The 19,323-nt window shown below is 34.2% G+C and overlaps 1 protein-coding gene across 1 annotated transcript in view; it reads left to right on the top strand.

The window, feature by feature from the left end:
- Positions 1-1,617: 1,617 nt before the first annotated feature.
- The window catches only part of LOC150110413 (macrophage mannose receptor 1-like), a 74,154-nt gene continuing 56,448 nt past the window's right edge, over positions 1,618-19,323 (top strand). Inside the window, exons 1-3 of the mRNA XM_090397830.1 lie at positions 1,618-1,742; positions 12,984-13,121; positions 14,661-14,783. Of these exons, the coding sequence (XP_090253956.1) occupies positions 1,688-1,742; positions 12,984-13,121; positions 14,661-14,783 (316 nt within the window). The 5' untranslated portion in view covers positions 1,618-1,687. The remainder of the gene's footprint in view (positions 1,743-12,983; positions 13,122-14,660; positions 14,784-19,323) is intronic.

Here is a 19,323-nt window from a genome sequence, read left to right as displayed (position 1 = left end):
ATTACGTAGAAAATTTTCCTTTGCATTTCGACACTCGTATAGTTTCAAAACACTTCAGTTCGAATCTCATACAGGCAGAGGTTTGGGATTATGGTTCGAGCAGTTACCAAGGATACCAGTGACATATCTGCCACACTGGTAAAAGGCGCATATCTTCGAATTTGCTAAGGGTGTCGGCCACCTTGAGGGTTGTTCAAGTGAGAATGGGTTAGGTGCTCTGATATGGAGATTGAAAGATTTTTCTGAGAAGAAAAACTAGAATTTTTCTTCCCAGAAATCGCTGATTTATAAGGGTATTCATTGTCCAACTCAAAAAATTCGTATAGCTATGGTTTTCTGTATGTTTCATCAGTATACATATACTATGATTAAATAATCCGGCTATATTTGACTTATTTTAAGCAAGGTTCTATTTCCAATTGTGTAGCAATTACCAGAAGTGAATTCTTTAAAATAAATTAAAAAAAAACATCAACATATTTGAAAGTAATAATTACATTTATTTATAACTTTGCGAGTTGGACCTAACTCATTCAATGCGAGAAAATTAAGGCAAACAATTTATTTTATTGAGTTAGATCATTTTGATAAAATACAATTCATTTTCTGCAGCCTTTAAATGGAAAAAAAGTAATTATTTATTGACATAAGAGAATTTAAATCCTGTATGAAATAATTTTTTGTACCTTCATTGTTACCTTGGTACGCAGTACTTAGGATGTTTTTTTTCAATTTAGAATCATTGAAATGACACTATTAAAGATGCAAGTATAAGATAATTGAGTGTGTATGAAATCATTTTTTTGTACTTGAAACAAGAATTGAAACTAAGAGAAAAAATACAAGCAATTTACATAACAAGCAGTAGAATTTAGAGAAGCCACAAAACAACTCTCAGATGATCTCGTCCTCGAAAGCTGAGTAGCAACGATAATGATCGTTTCCAAGTATTTCTGAATGAAGAAACGAACATTCAATAAAATAAAGAAAGAACATTAATGCAATATGCGGAGAGGAAAGAAAAACAGAAAGTAACGACAATCATTCAGTTTAGACTTTGATATCGGTGATTATTCTATTTTGCTCTTTAGATTCACCAAATGAGATAGTTCACTTTCCTAATTGGTCAATACCTACTATCCACACGAATGAAAATAATTTAGATATTTATAAATAATTCATTAGTTATATCGTAATCAAGAATAACATTCAAATAATTACCAGTTCTTTCTAAAGTTTCAATTTCCATTTTGCGAAAGTGGAAATAAGTTTTGGCGGGATGGCCACATTCTAAAATTGCAATATGATATAAGCAACCAACAATAAAATATCATCTTTATTATTCACTTGAAGAATTTTTTGATTGCCACGCTTCATTACTATATTTTCTGCGGGTTAATTCACACTATTCATTAAATCTTAATAATAGTTTTTTATATTTTCTTCTAATCATCAGGAACCTTACAAAATATGATCACCGGATTGTAGCATTTCTTATCGATTTTCCTTTCGTTTCTTTGACGTCAAGAAGTGCGTCTTTGATTTAAATGTGTGCATATTCAGAGAAGTATTCAGAGTAGCAGCGATCTGATAACATGCTAAAGTTCCTTTTATCGGACGGAAGTGGACTTTTCATGTTACATTTTCCTGTCCTTAATTATTGTAGGAACGATTTTGTGAAGTCGCTATGAATAGTTTCTGGTCGATCTCATTTTGTTTAATTTATATTTACAAAATTTCAGGTAAGACATTTCAAACTAATCTGCACTTGAATTAAATTTACTTTTCCCCCCCTTTCACTTGACGGTGAAGAAATGAGAGCTAGTTAGAGAAAATGAACATTGTGAACCAGCTGATGTTACAATTTACTTCGATTAATTTTATTACTGCATTGATTAACAAAAAAATTACAACTATCAATAAATTCATAAATTCCATATACCTCATGATAAATACACAATTCACAACTTCTTTTAATTGGCGCGTCCCCTACTTTTGTGTTGTGTACCGTAATACTTACTTTTAATTTCAATTTAATTTTAACTCCTGGAAAGGCATTCCTGAAATATAACATGCATTCCATAATTTCAAATCATAAAAGCAAGCGGACACACACACACACACACACACACACACGTATACAGTATTTTACAGCTTAGTTAAATAATGAACAACAGGACTAAAAGGCCTTGTAGTCTGTTTGTTAGCTGTAATTTTACAGAATTTTCATGATCATTTATGTTTAAGATAAGTAGGAAAAATTCACCTATTAAATGAGTACAGTATAACTCCGAGCAGTTATACTTTTTGATCTACTAAAACACAGAAACGGTGAAATGCTCTAGAAAAGGTGAACATGATTCTAAGCGCATCATTTCAATTCCAGTTTTGCAATTTCTATTATCTAAATCGTCATCACCAGTACTCACGTAATGATTTTGGCAGAACAGCGGATTACAATGAATTACGTTAAGAAAATAATTTATTTATTTTTAACAAAACATCTCCTCCTAATAGTATATTAATGAACTCATATTTAATATTCATCAGTCCGATGGAATTGCTTTGCCTTGTCGTTTTGTGTAACAAGAAAGACGAGGGAAATATGTCTCACGTGCTACAATTTGTCCGAATTCCATTGCTTCCATAAATTTATGGAAGCGTATCCAAAAAAAAAAAAAATCTTATTCTGTTGATAAAATGAAATGTGAGTTCATATAAAATATAAAATCTTCCGAGAGAGAGAGAGAGAGAGAGAGAGAGAGAGAGAATTTTTACAATAGCATATAAGTACATCAAAATGAAATTTTGTAGTATTCCATAGAATAATCAAACTTTGCAATCGTTATTTTTCATTTTATATGTTTCCACAAAGACAAAATTAGCGCAATAAAGCATGTATCTTTAGGACTGCAATCAACTTTTAAAATTAAATTTACTAAACAAAAATATTTTAAAATATCCTTTAAGAATACAAAACGACAGGTGAGAAACTCCTTTGTGCATTATTTTCATATTATTGTCTTTTATCTATGGATATGAGTTGATTGTCGTGTGGGGTGTTTTCGCTGACAGGACAAAGTGATTTGTAGAAATTAATGCCATTAAGTAAAGTCCAATATTTCAGGTTTGTGACAGTTGCATACTGCATATAGATATGTATAGTAGTACAATCGTCAAACATTTCATGAACTCCTAATTTATATTTTATTTTATTATTTTATTTTATTTATTTACACACACACACACACACACACACACACACTAGAGGTCGCACAATCTATAATATAATACAGCCGTCTGTTGGACAAGTGGTTACCGAGAAAGAATTAAAACATGTTTATAAGTTTCTGGATAGTAGGCGGTTGTAGCGCGGAGAAAATATTGTGAGGCTGTTCTACAGAACAAAGAAAGGTGGAATGAAAAACGAGAAGCTGATTCGGTAAGTTTGAAACTGAACTATGTACGTATATTTATCAGAAGCGTCTCGTGCGTTTACAGAAGAATGGCTACGACCAAGTTCAGTGGGATAGTTGTCTATGAAAGTATGCCCATCGAAAAGGGAATGAGCCAAAAAACTGAAGCTCTGTGAGAAAGTGAGTGGGACGAGGATTCATCCAAAGTCGAACAGCTGTCTACCATAGCACACAGAGACCATGATGGAATTAAGTAAACCATGATAGGATACTTTGATGAGTAGGCTTCTATATCAGACCCAATTAAATGCTAAGGAAACTCATGCGATCACACATGACATCAGCAAACTATCATATTATGGTCTGTTTTCGATTTTTTAGCAGCTGTCATGGTAGATTGTTCCTCTCTTTAGATTTAGATTAATCCACTAATTCCAATCCTCAGATTCTGTACTTTCGCCTACTCTTTTCCACTTGTACACAAAAGCCGTCCCTCAATATTTATTGACGAAAGTATACTTCGTTCCACTTCATGATTCCACAAACCTTGTATTGTTCGAACAATTCAATTTTCGAGTTCTGTAATTAATACCCTCAACCTTTTCCTTGTTATTCTTCAGTGGGATGAAGGTAATCTGAGAATTAACGTTCTCATATTACCTTCCAAAACACATTTGGATGAAAGTCTCAGTTCACTTCCTATCACCTAACTTCACTTGTCTCTGATATTCTTCTGATTTCTTGATTCATAATTTATAAATTTCTAATTTACATTACATCACTGAGGTTACTTTATTTGATACCTGTGTAGTGTACAAAAGACAATGGACGAAGGGCATTCCATAGATAATGAAACTTTGACAATATGGGATGATGTACAAGATAAGAGTTGATATAGTATATTTTTGAGGCGGCATTGGTAAATGTCCATGTTGTAAGAATTGCGAAGATTAAGTGGTATTCTGACAGAGGGGGGGGGGTGAATGTTTTAGATAATTACTATCAGCAATATTTCATATTCGAATTCATTGCAATTTTTCGAATGTCTTTTTTTTATAAGAATGAAGGGAAAATAACTGACTGGAACAGAATGAAAATGAATATGTTAATAAGTAAATTAAATATTTACAGGATGAAGTTGTATCAGCAGTACCTAGGCATTTGAAAGACAAGCCCTACAAAGTGAAAAAAGGAAATGAAATTAGATGATCTCACATCTCGAAAACGAAGTCACGTGTTCATGCTGGCGTTTGCTTTTAGTGGAGAATTTCGGTATTTAAACAAAAGAAGTTGTAGTACTTGAGTCATTTCCAAACATACTCTTTGCTGTCCGAAGTGAGATTTCTGCAATAACTTGACTTTATTCCCTCTGGTAAAGTGATCTTTATCTATAGCATGTTTTACTAATTCGCTTTTGGGTTGTCCTGACGCTATATATGTGCTGTCCCTAAGTCACTCGGATATTAGTCACTCTAATTGGTTACTTTGGACGGATCTACCGCACTTACAGAAGGGATCCTAGTGTTCTTTAATTTGCCTTAGTAAGATGAAACTCTTGTTCAATAATTTATGGAATGTTCCAACCCTGCGTGGTTTTTAGAAGTTAGGCCAATCTATTGGTTTATCTTTGATATATATTATTCATATAATCCAGTTTGCCTGATCCCAACATGTGGTTTTTGTAAGAAATTTTGCAAGTTTTTTTATTATCCCCCTCGAATGATGCCAGTAGAGCTCGTTCTGATTTATTTATGATCTCCAGGATGAAATTCGCTTTGGCATAAATCTTAGAAATGAATCTTTGCCAATAGAAGTAATATGGTCCAGCTATGTCATGTTTATTGGAGAATCAGTTTGCAGAAAATCAGTCTTTACGAGAAACATAAGATCAGAGTGATTATCAGAATTATGAGAATGATAATGATATTAAATTTATAAGTAGAATTAGGATTAGGCAAGGAAACCTTCAATCACAAGATAAAGAGGAAATTTTGTATCTGACAGTGTCTGGTATGGAATGTCAGTTTGACTGATGTACACGTACCGTCTTAGTGATGGAAACAATCGTGTGAAATATAGTTTGGACAGGCTGCCACTCGAGATTCTGTGAAAATAACTGCGATTTTTTAGTTGCATTTAATCGGTTCGCTTGGTTTAATGCTTGTATTTAATCCACAACTGTTGGTTAAGTGGATGAAGAATCATTTATGTGTTGATATTTTCTGTTTTTTGTTATATTTCGTTACATTTTTGTTTTCTGTTCTATTTTCGAGAGTTATTTTGTCATTTTGCCTTTTATTTTATTTTTATTTCGTTTTTTTTTTTTTTTTTTTTTGACATTTCTTGTGGTTTCTGTTATATTTTGACGTTTCCTGATAGTTTTATTAAATTTTAATTTTTAATTTTTTGTGGGAGATTTTCCCCAATCTGCAAGTATTACGCAATTTTAATAGCATTTTTCGTAGTTGAATATATCAGAAAGTTAATTACAAGAGAGAATTGTCCAGCTCAAGGATGAAAGTCATGAATGTCTTCCATTTTACAGTGCATTCGCGGCAATTACAGTGTTTATTTCATACTCTATACTCGAAATTCCTCCAGGCACAATCTGGAAGAGTAACGCAGCAAGATTATTCGCTAAATGATTAGGAAAGCTCTTGAGACATTGCTATCAAATTCTGTCTCATATACCACTAGCGGAAGTTCTACGGAATGGCTTTACTGCTATACCCTGGAATGGATTGGGGGGAGGGAGTATAGGCTCACTAATAAATTACTGTGGTTTATGTTCAAGGCGGTGGTATTTCACCGAGCGATGAAAGTTATCCTCCACCTAGAGATGTAGCTGACATTTCTTTCAGCTAGCTTAAAATGCCTGCTTAAAAACAATATATGTTTTTAAGCAGGCATTACTTACTTGGTACGCCACAATGTTGAAACTGACCACGGGAAGCTGGAGGGTTGACTGAAGAGAGGATGTGTGTCGCATATGCCTACCAAATAGTGTCCCATATTTAAAATGGTCATATTTTGCTAACAACACGGTTGAGGCGAATATTAAGGATTTAGAAAATAACATGAATCATAATATGATAAAATTATATAAATGGTTTGAAAATAAAGGTCTTAAAATTGGCAGAGCTGAAACTAAATATAAATATTCAGTTTGACACATCGATAAGAAGTTACAATATACGTGTACGCTATTATTCTAAATATAATCACATGAAAAACTGTAGCTGTCAATAAAAAATAAAACTTAAAAAAATAATAATTGGGCTACAGCAAATTAAACGGTTCTTATATTATCAATTTTTAGCAAACAAAGCGAATTAGTTTACGAATAGAATATATTATGGTAACAATCTGATAGCGTTATGTTTCAATACGTTTGTACAATTCATGGTTTAATTCCTCATTTCAATGTGGGATTAATTATTGCAATAGAGATTACTAAAATAATCTTGTTTTCGATAAAAATGCAAGACAGAAATTAGTATGACATCTTAATACATTGTCAACAAAAAAACTATTTATGCGTATAAAATTTGGAAGAAACAAACACTATAAATTCTCCTTTGTGTAATGTATATTATGGTCTACTCCTCAGCAGAAAATTTCTTGTAGTTCCTGGAGCAAATGAAAACAAAATCAAAACGAATTTTAATATTTAGCAAATAAAGCAGTTATCCGATGAGATGCAAGCAGTTTGTTCAGATTATGCATTCAGGAAAAATTGCGAGACTATCTCATGAGCCTAAATGGTATTTTAAGTGTATAAATTACGAAGTACTTACGCTGAAAATAAATATTTATTAAAAGCTGAAATTTCGTTCTCTTTTCAACACCATTCTTAATGCATTATCAAATTAGAGACAAAATACAATAGAATAGCAAATGAAAATTATACCGCCTGTTTATATTAGAGTATATTCATTACAAGAGGAGATCTCGATCTATAACTATTAGAATTCGAAGTAAGACATCGAAATTATTATCAACAAATTTATTATTTAATACAGTCATGAATAAGCTAACCTTCTAAAACAGAAAAAAAAAAGGTTTAAAATCGTCATTTTTGTTAAAGTTGGATTATCTTCACAGAGTTCTTTACACAATTTGTCTAATAAAAATCGGATCCTCTGTAAAATCTTACTCTTATTCCATTGAATGCTGTATCTATTGTGATACTGGAGCGACTAGCAAGACCTGACTGATTAGGATCTAGAAGCTGGACGAAATCCGTCTAGTAAAAAAATTGGGATTATATTTCTGATGCAATCCCAATGTAATAATCCTAGATGTGTATAAGCAGACCAACCTGCATACCACAATAATAGAAGACGTATGAACAAGGAATGCTATAAATTACTCGATGGAAGAAAGGAAGATATTTATCTTTAGGAGAATGTAAGAATGAATTTAGTTTGACAATTGAAAAAAAAAAAGAAGGAGACTTGGTGGTTAATGTGGCAGAGAAATGTGGTGATTTTCTCAAACACACCTTTGATATATGGAACGGAGACTCCAAAAACGTCTCGTAAAGAAGAAATGAGATGAAGACTGTTAATAAAATAACAGCTACTGTTAATAATGTTGATTTATTTTAAACTAATAGTATGGAAATTTTCCAGTAACTGCTTCATGAATGCTCTGTTATGATATATGCACACATATGTACATGTTAAATGTATTCTTATGTTATTTCGTTGCATAATCTAAGATAAATTGGCACTGGCTATATTGTTTTCAGTTATATACTTTTTTTCAGTAACCCGTTTGCAACGGTCTTTGGTTATACATAATATTTGCAATGTTTACTATGTTTTCGGTTATTATTATTATTATTATTATTATTATTATTATTAAGAAAGACTCATCGAGGGAGGCCACATACTGCACACAGCAGCTATCATGCTTATTCTTGAATTCATTCACTCTGCGTGCACTCACAACATCCAGTGGTAATCTATTCCTTCACGAGCACCCTCTGAAAGAAAAATCTAGCCCTTACACCCTTCTTGGCGATCTCAGCTTCCAAGGATGCCACCTCGTCCTTTCCCCGCCCTCCATAAATTGAAAAATCCCATTCATTTGAAATCCTGTATGACCCTTTCAGCAGTTTGTAAGTCTCAACCATATCATCCCTCTTTTTACTGTTTGCTAGTGTCTGCAGTTTACAAATTCTCAATCTGTCTTCATAATCAGTATTCCACAATCCTGATATCATTTTTAACACTCTCCTTTGTACGCTCTCCAATATAGCAGAATAACAATGGAAACCATGAGGCCAGACCTACGCACAATAGTCCAAGTGAGGTGTTATCAAGGGATAACACCTCACTAGTAAAGAGGCAAAATAACATCCTTATCTTTACATGTGAACATTTTTAATAATTGCAATTATCTTTTGAGTTGTATTTGCAATCTTTGCCACATGGCCCATAAACTTCAACTTCTTATCTATTAGCACTCCAAGATTTTTAACCTTATCAGTTTCTTCTGGCCTAATCAAACCAATATAATACGACATTGGATATCTAATCATGATGAAGTGAATGACCACTTCATTCAGTTATATACTTTTTTTCAGTAACCAGTTTGCAACGGTCTTTGGTTATACATAATATTTGCAATGTTTACTATGTTTTCGGTTATTATTATTATTATTATTATTATTATTATTATTATTATTATTATTATTATTATTATTATTATGCCTACAATTTCAGCCTATTTTGCATTCTGCAAAGACTGCATATCAGCAGCATTCCTGATTACCCTATCTATTCATCAGCAAATAACTGTATGTCACGTGTCAAATCCTTCCCAATATCATTAATGTACAGAGTGAATAACATTGGACCAAGCACTGATCCTTGTGGAACACCACTTGTTATTTTTTTATTTAATTTAATTTTTTTTATTAGTGTTTGCTTACATCACGTCCAGACATCTCATCCAGACTTGATATAGGCCGGGCTAAGCCTTTACAAATGTTTTACCCTATGCCTGTTCTAGTTTTCATTGTAGTCATTCTCTAGTGGCAGCGCCATGCCACCAGTGTGACCTGCAGGGCCCTCAAGGAAAGAACTTTTATATCCTTCTGCGTAAGCCTAAGCTGTTTTAAGTCCTTATAACTATCTGCCCTCCATACACCACGTAAAGAGATGATGGCGCTGGTAAACCTACGAGTTGCCACATGCATCTCCCGTATATTAATAACTAGATCCGGGTTATTTTATAATAGATTACTTTATTATTATGGCTATAGGCTAGTGGGCGCCCTGTTCCCATCATCTGGACATCAACTACTCAAATGTCACTATCTCTTTTAATCACTAAGTATGGCTTACGTCAACCCGCGGAGGTCCTATAACAACGTTCCCCCGCGGTCTCCCAACATTTGTTCTTAAAGCGGTTGTTCAGAATGGAGACCACGTCATCATGCCTCCTCACGAAGATCCCATGGTTGCGGAAGCAACACTGGGCTATATGAAACAATGTCTCACTGTAATGGCAGCCAGCCCTATAGTTTGAATCGTCACTATCCCATCGAGCTGTGTTGGCTCGAGTGGGCAGGGCATTGATCCTTGTCCTGATAAGGTCAATATACTAGAAGGGAGGTGTCTGGTGCCATCCTTTACCCAGTCATGCTGTTGAGGCACCAGATATGACTCTTTTAAAGGAGCACCATCTACAGAACAGTGCCGTAGTGATGCCCACCTCTTGTGTTCTGCAGGTGCTGACTCAATTAAGGTACCTTGATAATGGAAGCAGCCTTTAGCCCGCCTAAAGTCTTCTTCTTGTATTAATGGGCTATAGAAAGCCTCTTTGCAGATAGAAGAAGAAGATAGTTCTAACTTCGTGATTTTCGTGATTATGCAGCAATCTTCCATGCTGTATTCTGTCAAAAGCCTTGGCAAAATCCAAACGTATCATGGTGTATCCGTTCCCCTTGTCTAGTTCAATGGTAGCAGTCCTACAGAATGTGAGAAAATTGCTAAAACGTGATCATCCCTTAGTAAACCCATGTTGTTCATTGCAAAGTAAAGATTCACTGTCTACCCATTTCTGAATGCGGGCCCGAACCAATTTTTCCAAAATCTTCACCACCGCTCCTGAGATATTAATTTTTCGAGAGCTGGATACATCGGTATTTGCACCACCCTTATTCAATGGAATTACCATACATTCCTTCCCATTCCTGCAGAATCTTCCCTGTTCTGAGACTCATATTTAACATCCTGGTCAAAGGAATGGCTATTCAGTCGAACACTAATTTAGTACACGTGCTGATATTCCTTCACTCCCTATTGCTGAATTCTTATTCAATTTGTGCAACAGCTCTAATACCTCGGCCTCACACACCTATGTTTCTTCATCTAGTGAAGAGGTAACAGTGAGCTCAATGATGCGTTCACAGTTTGATAGTTTTTAATGAAATGGGTACTCATTAACTGAACTTCGTCTGCATCTGTAACCCTCACTCCATCTGGATTTAGAAGAGGTGTTCTTTCATATTCATTCTTTCTTTTACTTGGAGCATATCCATAGAATTCTTGAGGTCGTCTTTAGCACACAGAGACAGTTTCTTGTCCTACCAGACTTTGCTTTCTCTACAACAGTTGTGACTATTCTAGCCTGCTGCTTATAACGTTCCTAACGGACGTCATCCTTATGCAAACGGTATTCCTTTCACATCGTCCTTTTCTTACGAAACACTTGTTTAATAAGATTACACGTCCATTTGACTCCTACTCTATTATTCTTCGAACTCTCGGAAAACATTCTGATACAGCATCATTTAAGTATTGTTTAAATGCTTCACTTGCACTGTCGATATTCTTTCCATCCAGCAACCGATCCCATTCTCTGAACTCAGTACACTCCTCAGTTGGTTATAATTTCCTGCTTTGTAGCTATTTATGTCCTCCTCTTAAGAGACTAAATAATGTTGATTTATTTTAAAATTATAGTATGGAAATATTCCAGTAACTGCTTCTTGCATGCTCTTATGATATATGTACATATGTACACGCTATATGTATTCTTATGTTATTTCATTACATAACTTAAGATATTTCACACTGGTTATATTTGTTTCAGTTATATACCTTTTTTCAGTAGCCAGCTTGACCATGGTTTTTGGTTATTTACTGTCTGCAACTTTTACTACTTTTTTTGTTATTATATCTACTATTATTTTCTCTTTTATTCTTATTTTATTCATTTTTAATTTTTCCTTTTACTCCTTATATTACCACTTGCATTATGATTGTGTTATATTTTCATCATTTTATCACCTTACTTTCAGTAAATTCCATTTTTCGTTAATTTCATTTTTTTTTAATCCAGTTAATGACTGTCAAAAATAATGAACTAATCCTGGCTTAGCGAACGGGGTTTCTAATTGTTGGTAAGAAAGGATTTTAATCCTCTTTGTAATAAAACATCGCGATGCTTGATCCCGTCTAGTGGTGCTAACCGAATGCTGTCACATAGATAACGAAGACAGTATCACTACTGCAATGTGCAGTACCAGGAAAAAAATATCCGTCATGCATTTTATCCAATATAAGCTATCAATTGATCTCCATACCTGCTCCAGGTTTCAGAGACTGCGTAACCGGATTCTTTTCTATGTAATAGTATGCGATCGCTCTCGTTACATCAGAAAGATCCAAATTAGAGATCAAGCTGATATTGAACCGATTAGGCATGTTTTTATTGAATTTCACAAAACAGTGATTATGAAATTCTCGATATCCTTTATCTTCCCAAGTATAATGTCGACCAATAAAATTGCAGAAGGTGAATATGTGCTAAAAGTATTATCATGATTATATTATATTAAAACAATATAATATAAAATGAAAAGTTGAAAATAAAAGTATTTTTTAAAAAAAGGATGAATTTTAACTGAGCAATGTGAAGCCAATATTTGCTATTTTATATCCACCTTCTGATGGACGTTCCCCGTTTCTTTCACAAGATGTTCGGGTCATTGACAATGAGTTCCTTCCCGAAGACCTGGACGGCAAGTACTACACCAGCCATTATACTTGCTTTTCATCACTCCCTCAGCTTATTTTGACAAGATACCACTTCAGTTAGCATAACCATCAGATTTGTATAAAAATGACAAAACGTCTGCATGTAACAGCACAAAATCGTTTCGCGAAAAATAACCATCAGATCTCCTTCCCAGACCCGATTGATTCAGCTTCTGTTGAGAACAATTGAAAAAGTTATTAGCTTCATTTATGAATTGAAAGTAGCATTTTTCCAAGATATTATCTCCTTCCGACCACAGAGCAACGGTATCGAAGGTGGTGAGAGATGCACACTTACTTTCTTCTGTGTATCAGAATATAAATGTGGATTTCTTAGATTTTGTGAACTGTTTAATGGACAGTTTTATGTAGAAATTCTTTCTGTTATTCTTTACACTTAAATATTAAGTGTAACATTCTTACATTGATTACTCTTCTTTGTGTGCAACATTCCTCTGAAGATACCTTTTTACACGATCATGCATATTTTTTGTTCGATTTATCTTTCTAGGTGGATGGGGAGATGCCAGATGTAATTTAAAGACGGTAGTCAGATGCAAGAATCCCGACTCGTCAACTACAGAAATAAATAAAGAGTTTCAATCCACTCCATTTCAGGGAGATTGTCCTTCTAGTTGGCAGCATTTTGGTAAGTATAAATATGGGAGAGCTTTATGTTTAGTATTAAATGTGAGATTTGCATGCATCAGTTACTTATAAGACAGAAGATAATAAAGTAGAGTCGGATTGATTATGTAAGGTAATAACAAAAGTAGTAGTAGTAGTAGTGGCTGGGTCATGTTTGTATTAGGAATGTAGAAACTTTCTACATTCCTAAATTCTTCAGAGTCAATTTGTTTTGATAGAGTATTTCATATATCTGGATCACGTTGATTATTTTTCAAGTATTGTTTAACACAGACATCCTAGAAATAGTGTCCAATATCTGAACCAGAGTTTTATTACAATTCTCATAAAAGTTATTAAGTTTATTACAAAGCCGAATATTCTCTCTCTCTCTCTCTCTGTCAGTCTTGGGTTTCTGAATTGGAGAATTGTTTTTATAGAAAGAAAGATGTCACGATATTTTTCTTGCTAATCCTACTTAGGCATCCGCTAAGATCACCTTACTATATAAAGGATCGAAAGTTAAAAGGAAAATCCGGGAAGCGATAGGCATTTAACAGTTAAGTTGATATCAGCACGTACAAAAAACCCATAAGATTAATTGAAGGGTGGAGTCCAACATTTCCTAAGCTATTTCGTATATTTTTACGTATGGAAGAAGTAATTGATTAAAAACTGGAAACATACTTTAACTCATCAGTTATTACGGTAAATTACTGCGCAACTTAATTTTATCTTGGATAAAAAGAGTCTAAAATGACTTTCTGAAAGTAACTGGTTGAAAAGCAGTAAAAGTAACGTAGTATGTTTATAGTCTATTTCAATTCGGATTGCATTTTGTGTATTGAGAGAGATAGCGCAGAGATGAGTCTATCAAAATTTATTGAAGAGTAATGAAGCCACAAAGAAAAGATCAGAACATCAGCCATATTCTCTGTACTCGGAGAATAATGTTTCCGTTTCCAAAATTAAACTATATCAAAAATCAGCTATAGCTTAGAGAGGATGATGCAAATAAGATTTTGGAAAGATTGAGGGAAAAGCGATTTATGTGGTTGTTTCACAGGGAAGTAAATGTTCACACTCCTCGCTTATGGAAGGAGAAAAGGTGAGAAATCTTTATAATCGGAAGAAACTTGCAAGCACTGAAGAGGGGGGGGGTTTCAATGTTTAAACTCCAATGTTTCCTCTATGTACATCCTCTAGAAAATTAGATTTTGTTTTGGTGGGGGTGGAGTTATAACAGTTTGTCATCAAAAGTTATTTTCATGGTTATTTCGAAAGATAGAAGAGGAATACTTCGAATACAAGTACTGCGTTTAAAGATTTTTATTTCCCATGAAGCTCTTCTTGTTACCTTGTTAAACCCTGTACTTAGCTTTTACTCGCTTCAAAATATTCATGTACTGCACGACCAGTCTTCCCAAAACAAGTTTTCTTTCTGGTAGGATCAGTACATGGCAAATCAAAGCACATGCTTCCTTTAAAATTTTTTATACTTTACTCATACTTAGATACGCTTATTTCAAAACATTATTTGAAGTTTATGTTTTCATTTCAGGAAATAAATGCTTCAAAACTTTTGGATTCGAGATAGATGGAAAAAAATCATGGGACGATGCCTTGAAAATGTGTTTGTCATTAGGGGGTGTTTTGGCTTCAGTTCATAGCACAGAAGAGCAAAGTAAGTGGATGTTATTGGTATTAGTATTACTTCTTGAGGAATATTATTGCTATTGTTAGTTAATGGCCATTGCTTGGTTATTATTTTTTAAGAAAAACTAGAGAATACGGATGTTTATTTGCATCACATTTAACCAACCATTGAAATTAATTTTATAGAATGAAAATTATTCTTTTACGCTTCTTGAATTTGGATTAATGCATTCCTGTTTTAGACAAACTGCTTACGGCACTGAAAGTAAGCAGATTGACGAAAACAGAGGGTGTGACGAAAGAGGAGCCCGACACGGGCGCAAATAGTTTTGGAGAGCAAAACATGAAAAATAAAAATAAATAAATTGATATAAAAGTCTGCTCTTTTATGCTGTATTTTTAAATTTCGGCAATACGCTGCTTTAGACACACAATTTCGGCAACAGACTGCAACTCATTTTGATGGGGTTAATAGTAAGTATTTAACATATTGCATTTAGTAAAATTTAATTTGTTACATTTAAATTTTTCAAGATTTTGGTCATTTTTCGGTTAGGGGGCGCAAGTTAGACACTTGCCACAAGCTCATCATACCCTCGTTACTGTACTGCTTACTTTAAATATAATCAGATATTTTGGATTTTCATTTAAGTATAAAAGTAACAATGAGATCTACTTTAAAATTGCTGAATATATCAGAAAGTTATATTACTTTTAATTATATACTTTATTGACATATTTTATATTAGGAAGTATATCATTTTTAAGAATATATGTTTTGTTGAACTTTTCAGAAATTTCATTGTGGTCCGTGTGGTACAGATGTAAAAGTTTGACTTCGACTTTATTTCATAATATTAGGTAATCTTCGTAATCTTCGAGTAAATGAATCCGAAGAAAGAAGTGGACGATGGCATTTAGGAAACATTATTGAAGTATTTCTGAATGCATGCACACACAAAAAATGTTTCCACTCTTACGGAAGTTATGTCTGGAAAATAGACCAAATGCAGATTCTAACGCATGAAGTAGAACACGTTTTTGTTGTTATTGTGGGTTACGCCCAGGTAGCCAAGGTCACAAGAAGAGTGCATTAAGTATCTGAACTACATGACGTACGTCTAGTTTTCTCATTTTGAAGATACCAGGGAAGGAAAAAACTTACTTTTGGAAAGGAAGCAGCTCAATATGGCACCCATCAACTCATCCTCACTTGAAAAATCTTTATAAATATTTCTCTTTCCTCAGACGGAATTCGAACCAAGATCTTTGGAAACAAAAGATTTTATATATTTTTACAGTTCGGTTTTCTAAACACTGCATGAAATATACCCGCAGAACTCTTGGAAAGAAAATATTTCAAAAGATCTAGTAATATAGGTTCATGTGCAACAGAGTATAGCTGCCTCATTACACATCTAGAAAGTTGTGTAATGAGGCAGAGAGAGAGAGAGAGAGAGAGAGAGGTGCCAGTAAAGGCTATTAAAAGGCGAAGCCTAATAAAGGCACCCATGGACATCAGAAGGGCGCTGTAAAGGCTACATAGAGGGACTACTCTGACGTCACTTCAAGCGATTAAATAGACACGTACCGGCCACTGAATTAGAAACGATTATGCGGAGGTAGTACGTATCACTTACGCAGCGGATACGCCAAATACTTGGTCACATTTATTACCACATGTTCAATAAGTATTTAAGAAAACTGCTGGTTAGTAATCGTCAATTGCAGAGCAGCGGAACTGACTGCTCTCTCAAAAGGTGACATCCTAGGTGTTTAATCAGTGGAGAAATAATCAATATGGGTTGCCTAAGATGAGTAACTGTGGTTCTAAGACAGCCTGTCAGGAACGAGATTGCTGTCGTATGAGAAGGCTCGTACGGACAAGAAGAACTTTCTGTGTACGGCATTTGACTGAAGCATTTAATGAGGACTATTCTCCCCTCACATCTCTCCGAACTATGCGCAGGGAATTGAAAAGGATCGGCACTGGCAGTCGCATGCTTATACGGAAGGCAGTGATTTCTGCGAAGAACTGAAAAAGTCGAATACAGTGGTGTCAGGAATACAGTGACTGGACACTAGAAGACTGGAAATAAGTCATAGAGTCCAACCAGTCACGTTACAGCTTGTTCTCTGCCGACAGTAGACAGAGAGTTTGGCACCTACTCCAGGAAGCAATGAACCTAGCTTGCCTTGTAAACACAACTCAAGGTTTGGAGGTGGTGTCTTGATGTGGATTTTTTTCCAGCAGATGACGGTTCATCTGAACCCTACTGAAAATGAATGGTACATGTTAGAAAATCAGATCCGGGAGCAAAGTCCTCTTCTGTCAAATCTGAGCCAGTTAAAGGACTGTCTAGGAGAGTGCCTAGTATGTTGTAGACGTAGATGCAATCCAACACCTTATTGGATTCTTTGCCAAACCGCATATGTGCTGTAATTCGGGCTAAAGAAAGTTTAAAACGGTATCAAATAAAAGTTTCTAATTCATTTATGTATAAGATACAGTGCTCTTGTTGTATCTTGTAGGATGATTCCTCAATATTCAAGACTATATTTATATTACTTGTTATGGAAAAGCTGAAATCAGGCATAATTTTGAACGATAAGGATGAATGCAACAGGATGTAACAGAACAGAAGGGGAAACAGTGATTCAAGGAGTTCTTGGAGAAGATTTTGTGGAAATTCTTAAAATATATGACTTTAGGCTTGTATGCTAGTTACACAGTTGGTGCATATAAACTTTAAAATTGAAAGGATCATAAAATGATGAACATACTTTCTCAGAATTAAAAGTACTTTTGATGAATTCGTATTGCTGCAATTGCGATTTAGCAATTATTACCTCCTAGAGATTAATTAATTTGCTTGGTTTGGTTGCAATCAACGTCCGAAGCAACTGAGACTATGACTCCAGTGCATTGCATCTGTTATTTACTATTTGCGTGTGTTTTTCTGGCGAATTTGTCTGCTTTTGTCCGCTTTTGTCCGAGAAGTGAAAAACCTCGTCACTTCCTTATTAGACTATATAACCCACTTCCAGATGGAAATGCCCTTACGAAGCTTCCCTATTTCTACACCGAAATTTGAAGTAAGATTTATTGCAAAAAGAGCAAATGTTGTAATCTCCTCGGGACTGCGCTTATGGTGGCATCATTATATGTAATAATAGATAGACTTTTGTATTTGTTTTGAATAAGCAGACGTTAGCTGGTTATTATTTTGTCTGCTCTTCAATTCGATATACTGAATGAAATTAACGCCCATATTACACTCGTCTCGTGATCATTGTTGCGTTGATGTCATTCATGTTTATATCAGTATTAATCGACAAATGTGAGAATTATGATTGAAATTAAAGACATAGGGAATTAAAGGAAAGCAGAATATATGCATTTTGCTTCTCTTAAATAAGATTTTTTGGGCACTAAAGAAAATGACCTCATATATTCGCTATACGATAGTTTTCGAATGGCGAACTGCGGAAACTATCTTATGGTGCATATGAAAGAGAAAAGTTTCGAAACTTAAACAGGCCTACTGATTCGAAGAGATAAATTTCTTGAAATGCTCGATCCATTCTGAGTTAGTTCGTCTCAGATGATTGCATGCTTTACCTTTGGATTTAAATTTAAGAATGAATTTAAATACTAGTTTCAGAAAGGGAGAAAAAAAGACAAATAACGTATAATTTCTTCTTTCTTTTCTTTCTGATTGAACCATTTTGTAGATTTTCCTTTTTGAGAACATGTTTAGACATGAAAAGAGAAGCATTGTGGATTCGGGTACAATATTCCGATAAGGAGAAATATACCGTTATGACTAAATATACAGTTGCTTCTTTTCACAAAGGGTAAGGATATCGTTACAAACACTAGGTTTTTTTTTATTATTTTTTATTTTAAGGATTCAAGGAAATCACATAAGTTTTGTTATCTACTGTATGACCTAAAACAAATTTTATATAGTGGTAAATGGAAATTTACGAAAACGTGACATGCCACATTAGAGTTATCTAACCTTTTGGCTTCCCTGCGCCACATTGAGGGAAGTGGAATTGTCTTGGGCCGCATATAAAATGTATAATAAAGTTAATGTATATAAGTAACAAAACTTCCTTTATGTTTAAAAATTTTAATTATAACATTAAAAAAGAGAGCAGCATAAACACAAAACCAGTGAGATATTTGGCCTTGTTTAGGTGAAATCAATGCAACATTATCTGGATCAATGGATGTGATTGCAATTCGTAGTGAGCTCTTAAGGTCCTCGTCAGAAATGTTTGATCTAATTTTACTCTTCGTATGGTTCATTATTGAAAATAGTTGTTTACAAATGCACGTACGTACTACCAAAAAGAGATAACACGAATAAAGCTTGATTGTGAAGCGGAGGATATTTTTCTTTGCGAAGATAGGTCTTATTATATAAAAATCTTGTAAAGAGACATGATAAAATTTTTCTTTGAGTTGAATATCTGATTGCAACTCTATACATTCCATTCGAAAATTCGAAGGTAATGTATTTATGTCGACTGAAAATGGAGTCGCAAATATGCAAAAA

Source organism: Typopeltis vanoorti, chromosome 1 (genome assembly GCF_054136105.1).
Source record: "Typopeltis vanoorti isolate ZY-2024b chromosome 1, IOZ_Tvanoo_1.0, whole genome shotgun sequence".
Taxonomy (NCBI): domain Eukaryota; kingdom Metazoa; phylum Arthropoda; class Arachnida; order Uropygi; family Thelyphonidae; genus Typopeltis; species Typopeltis vanoorti.
This window is presented reverse-complemented; position numbering and strand designations above follow the sequence as displayed.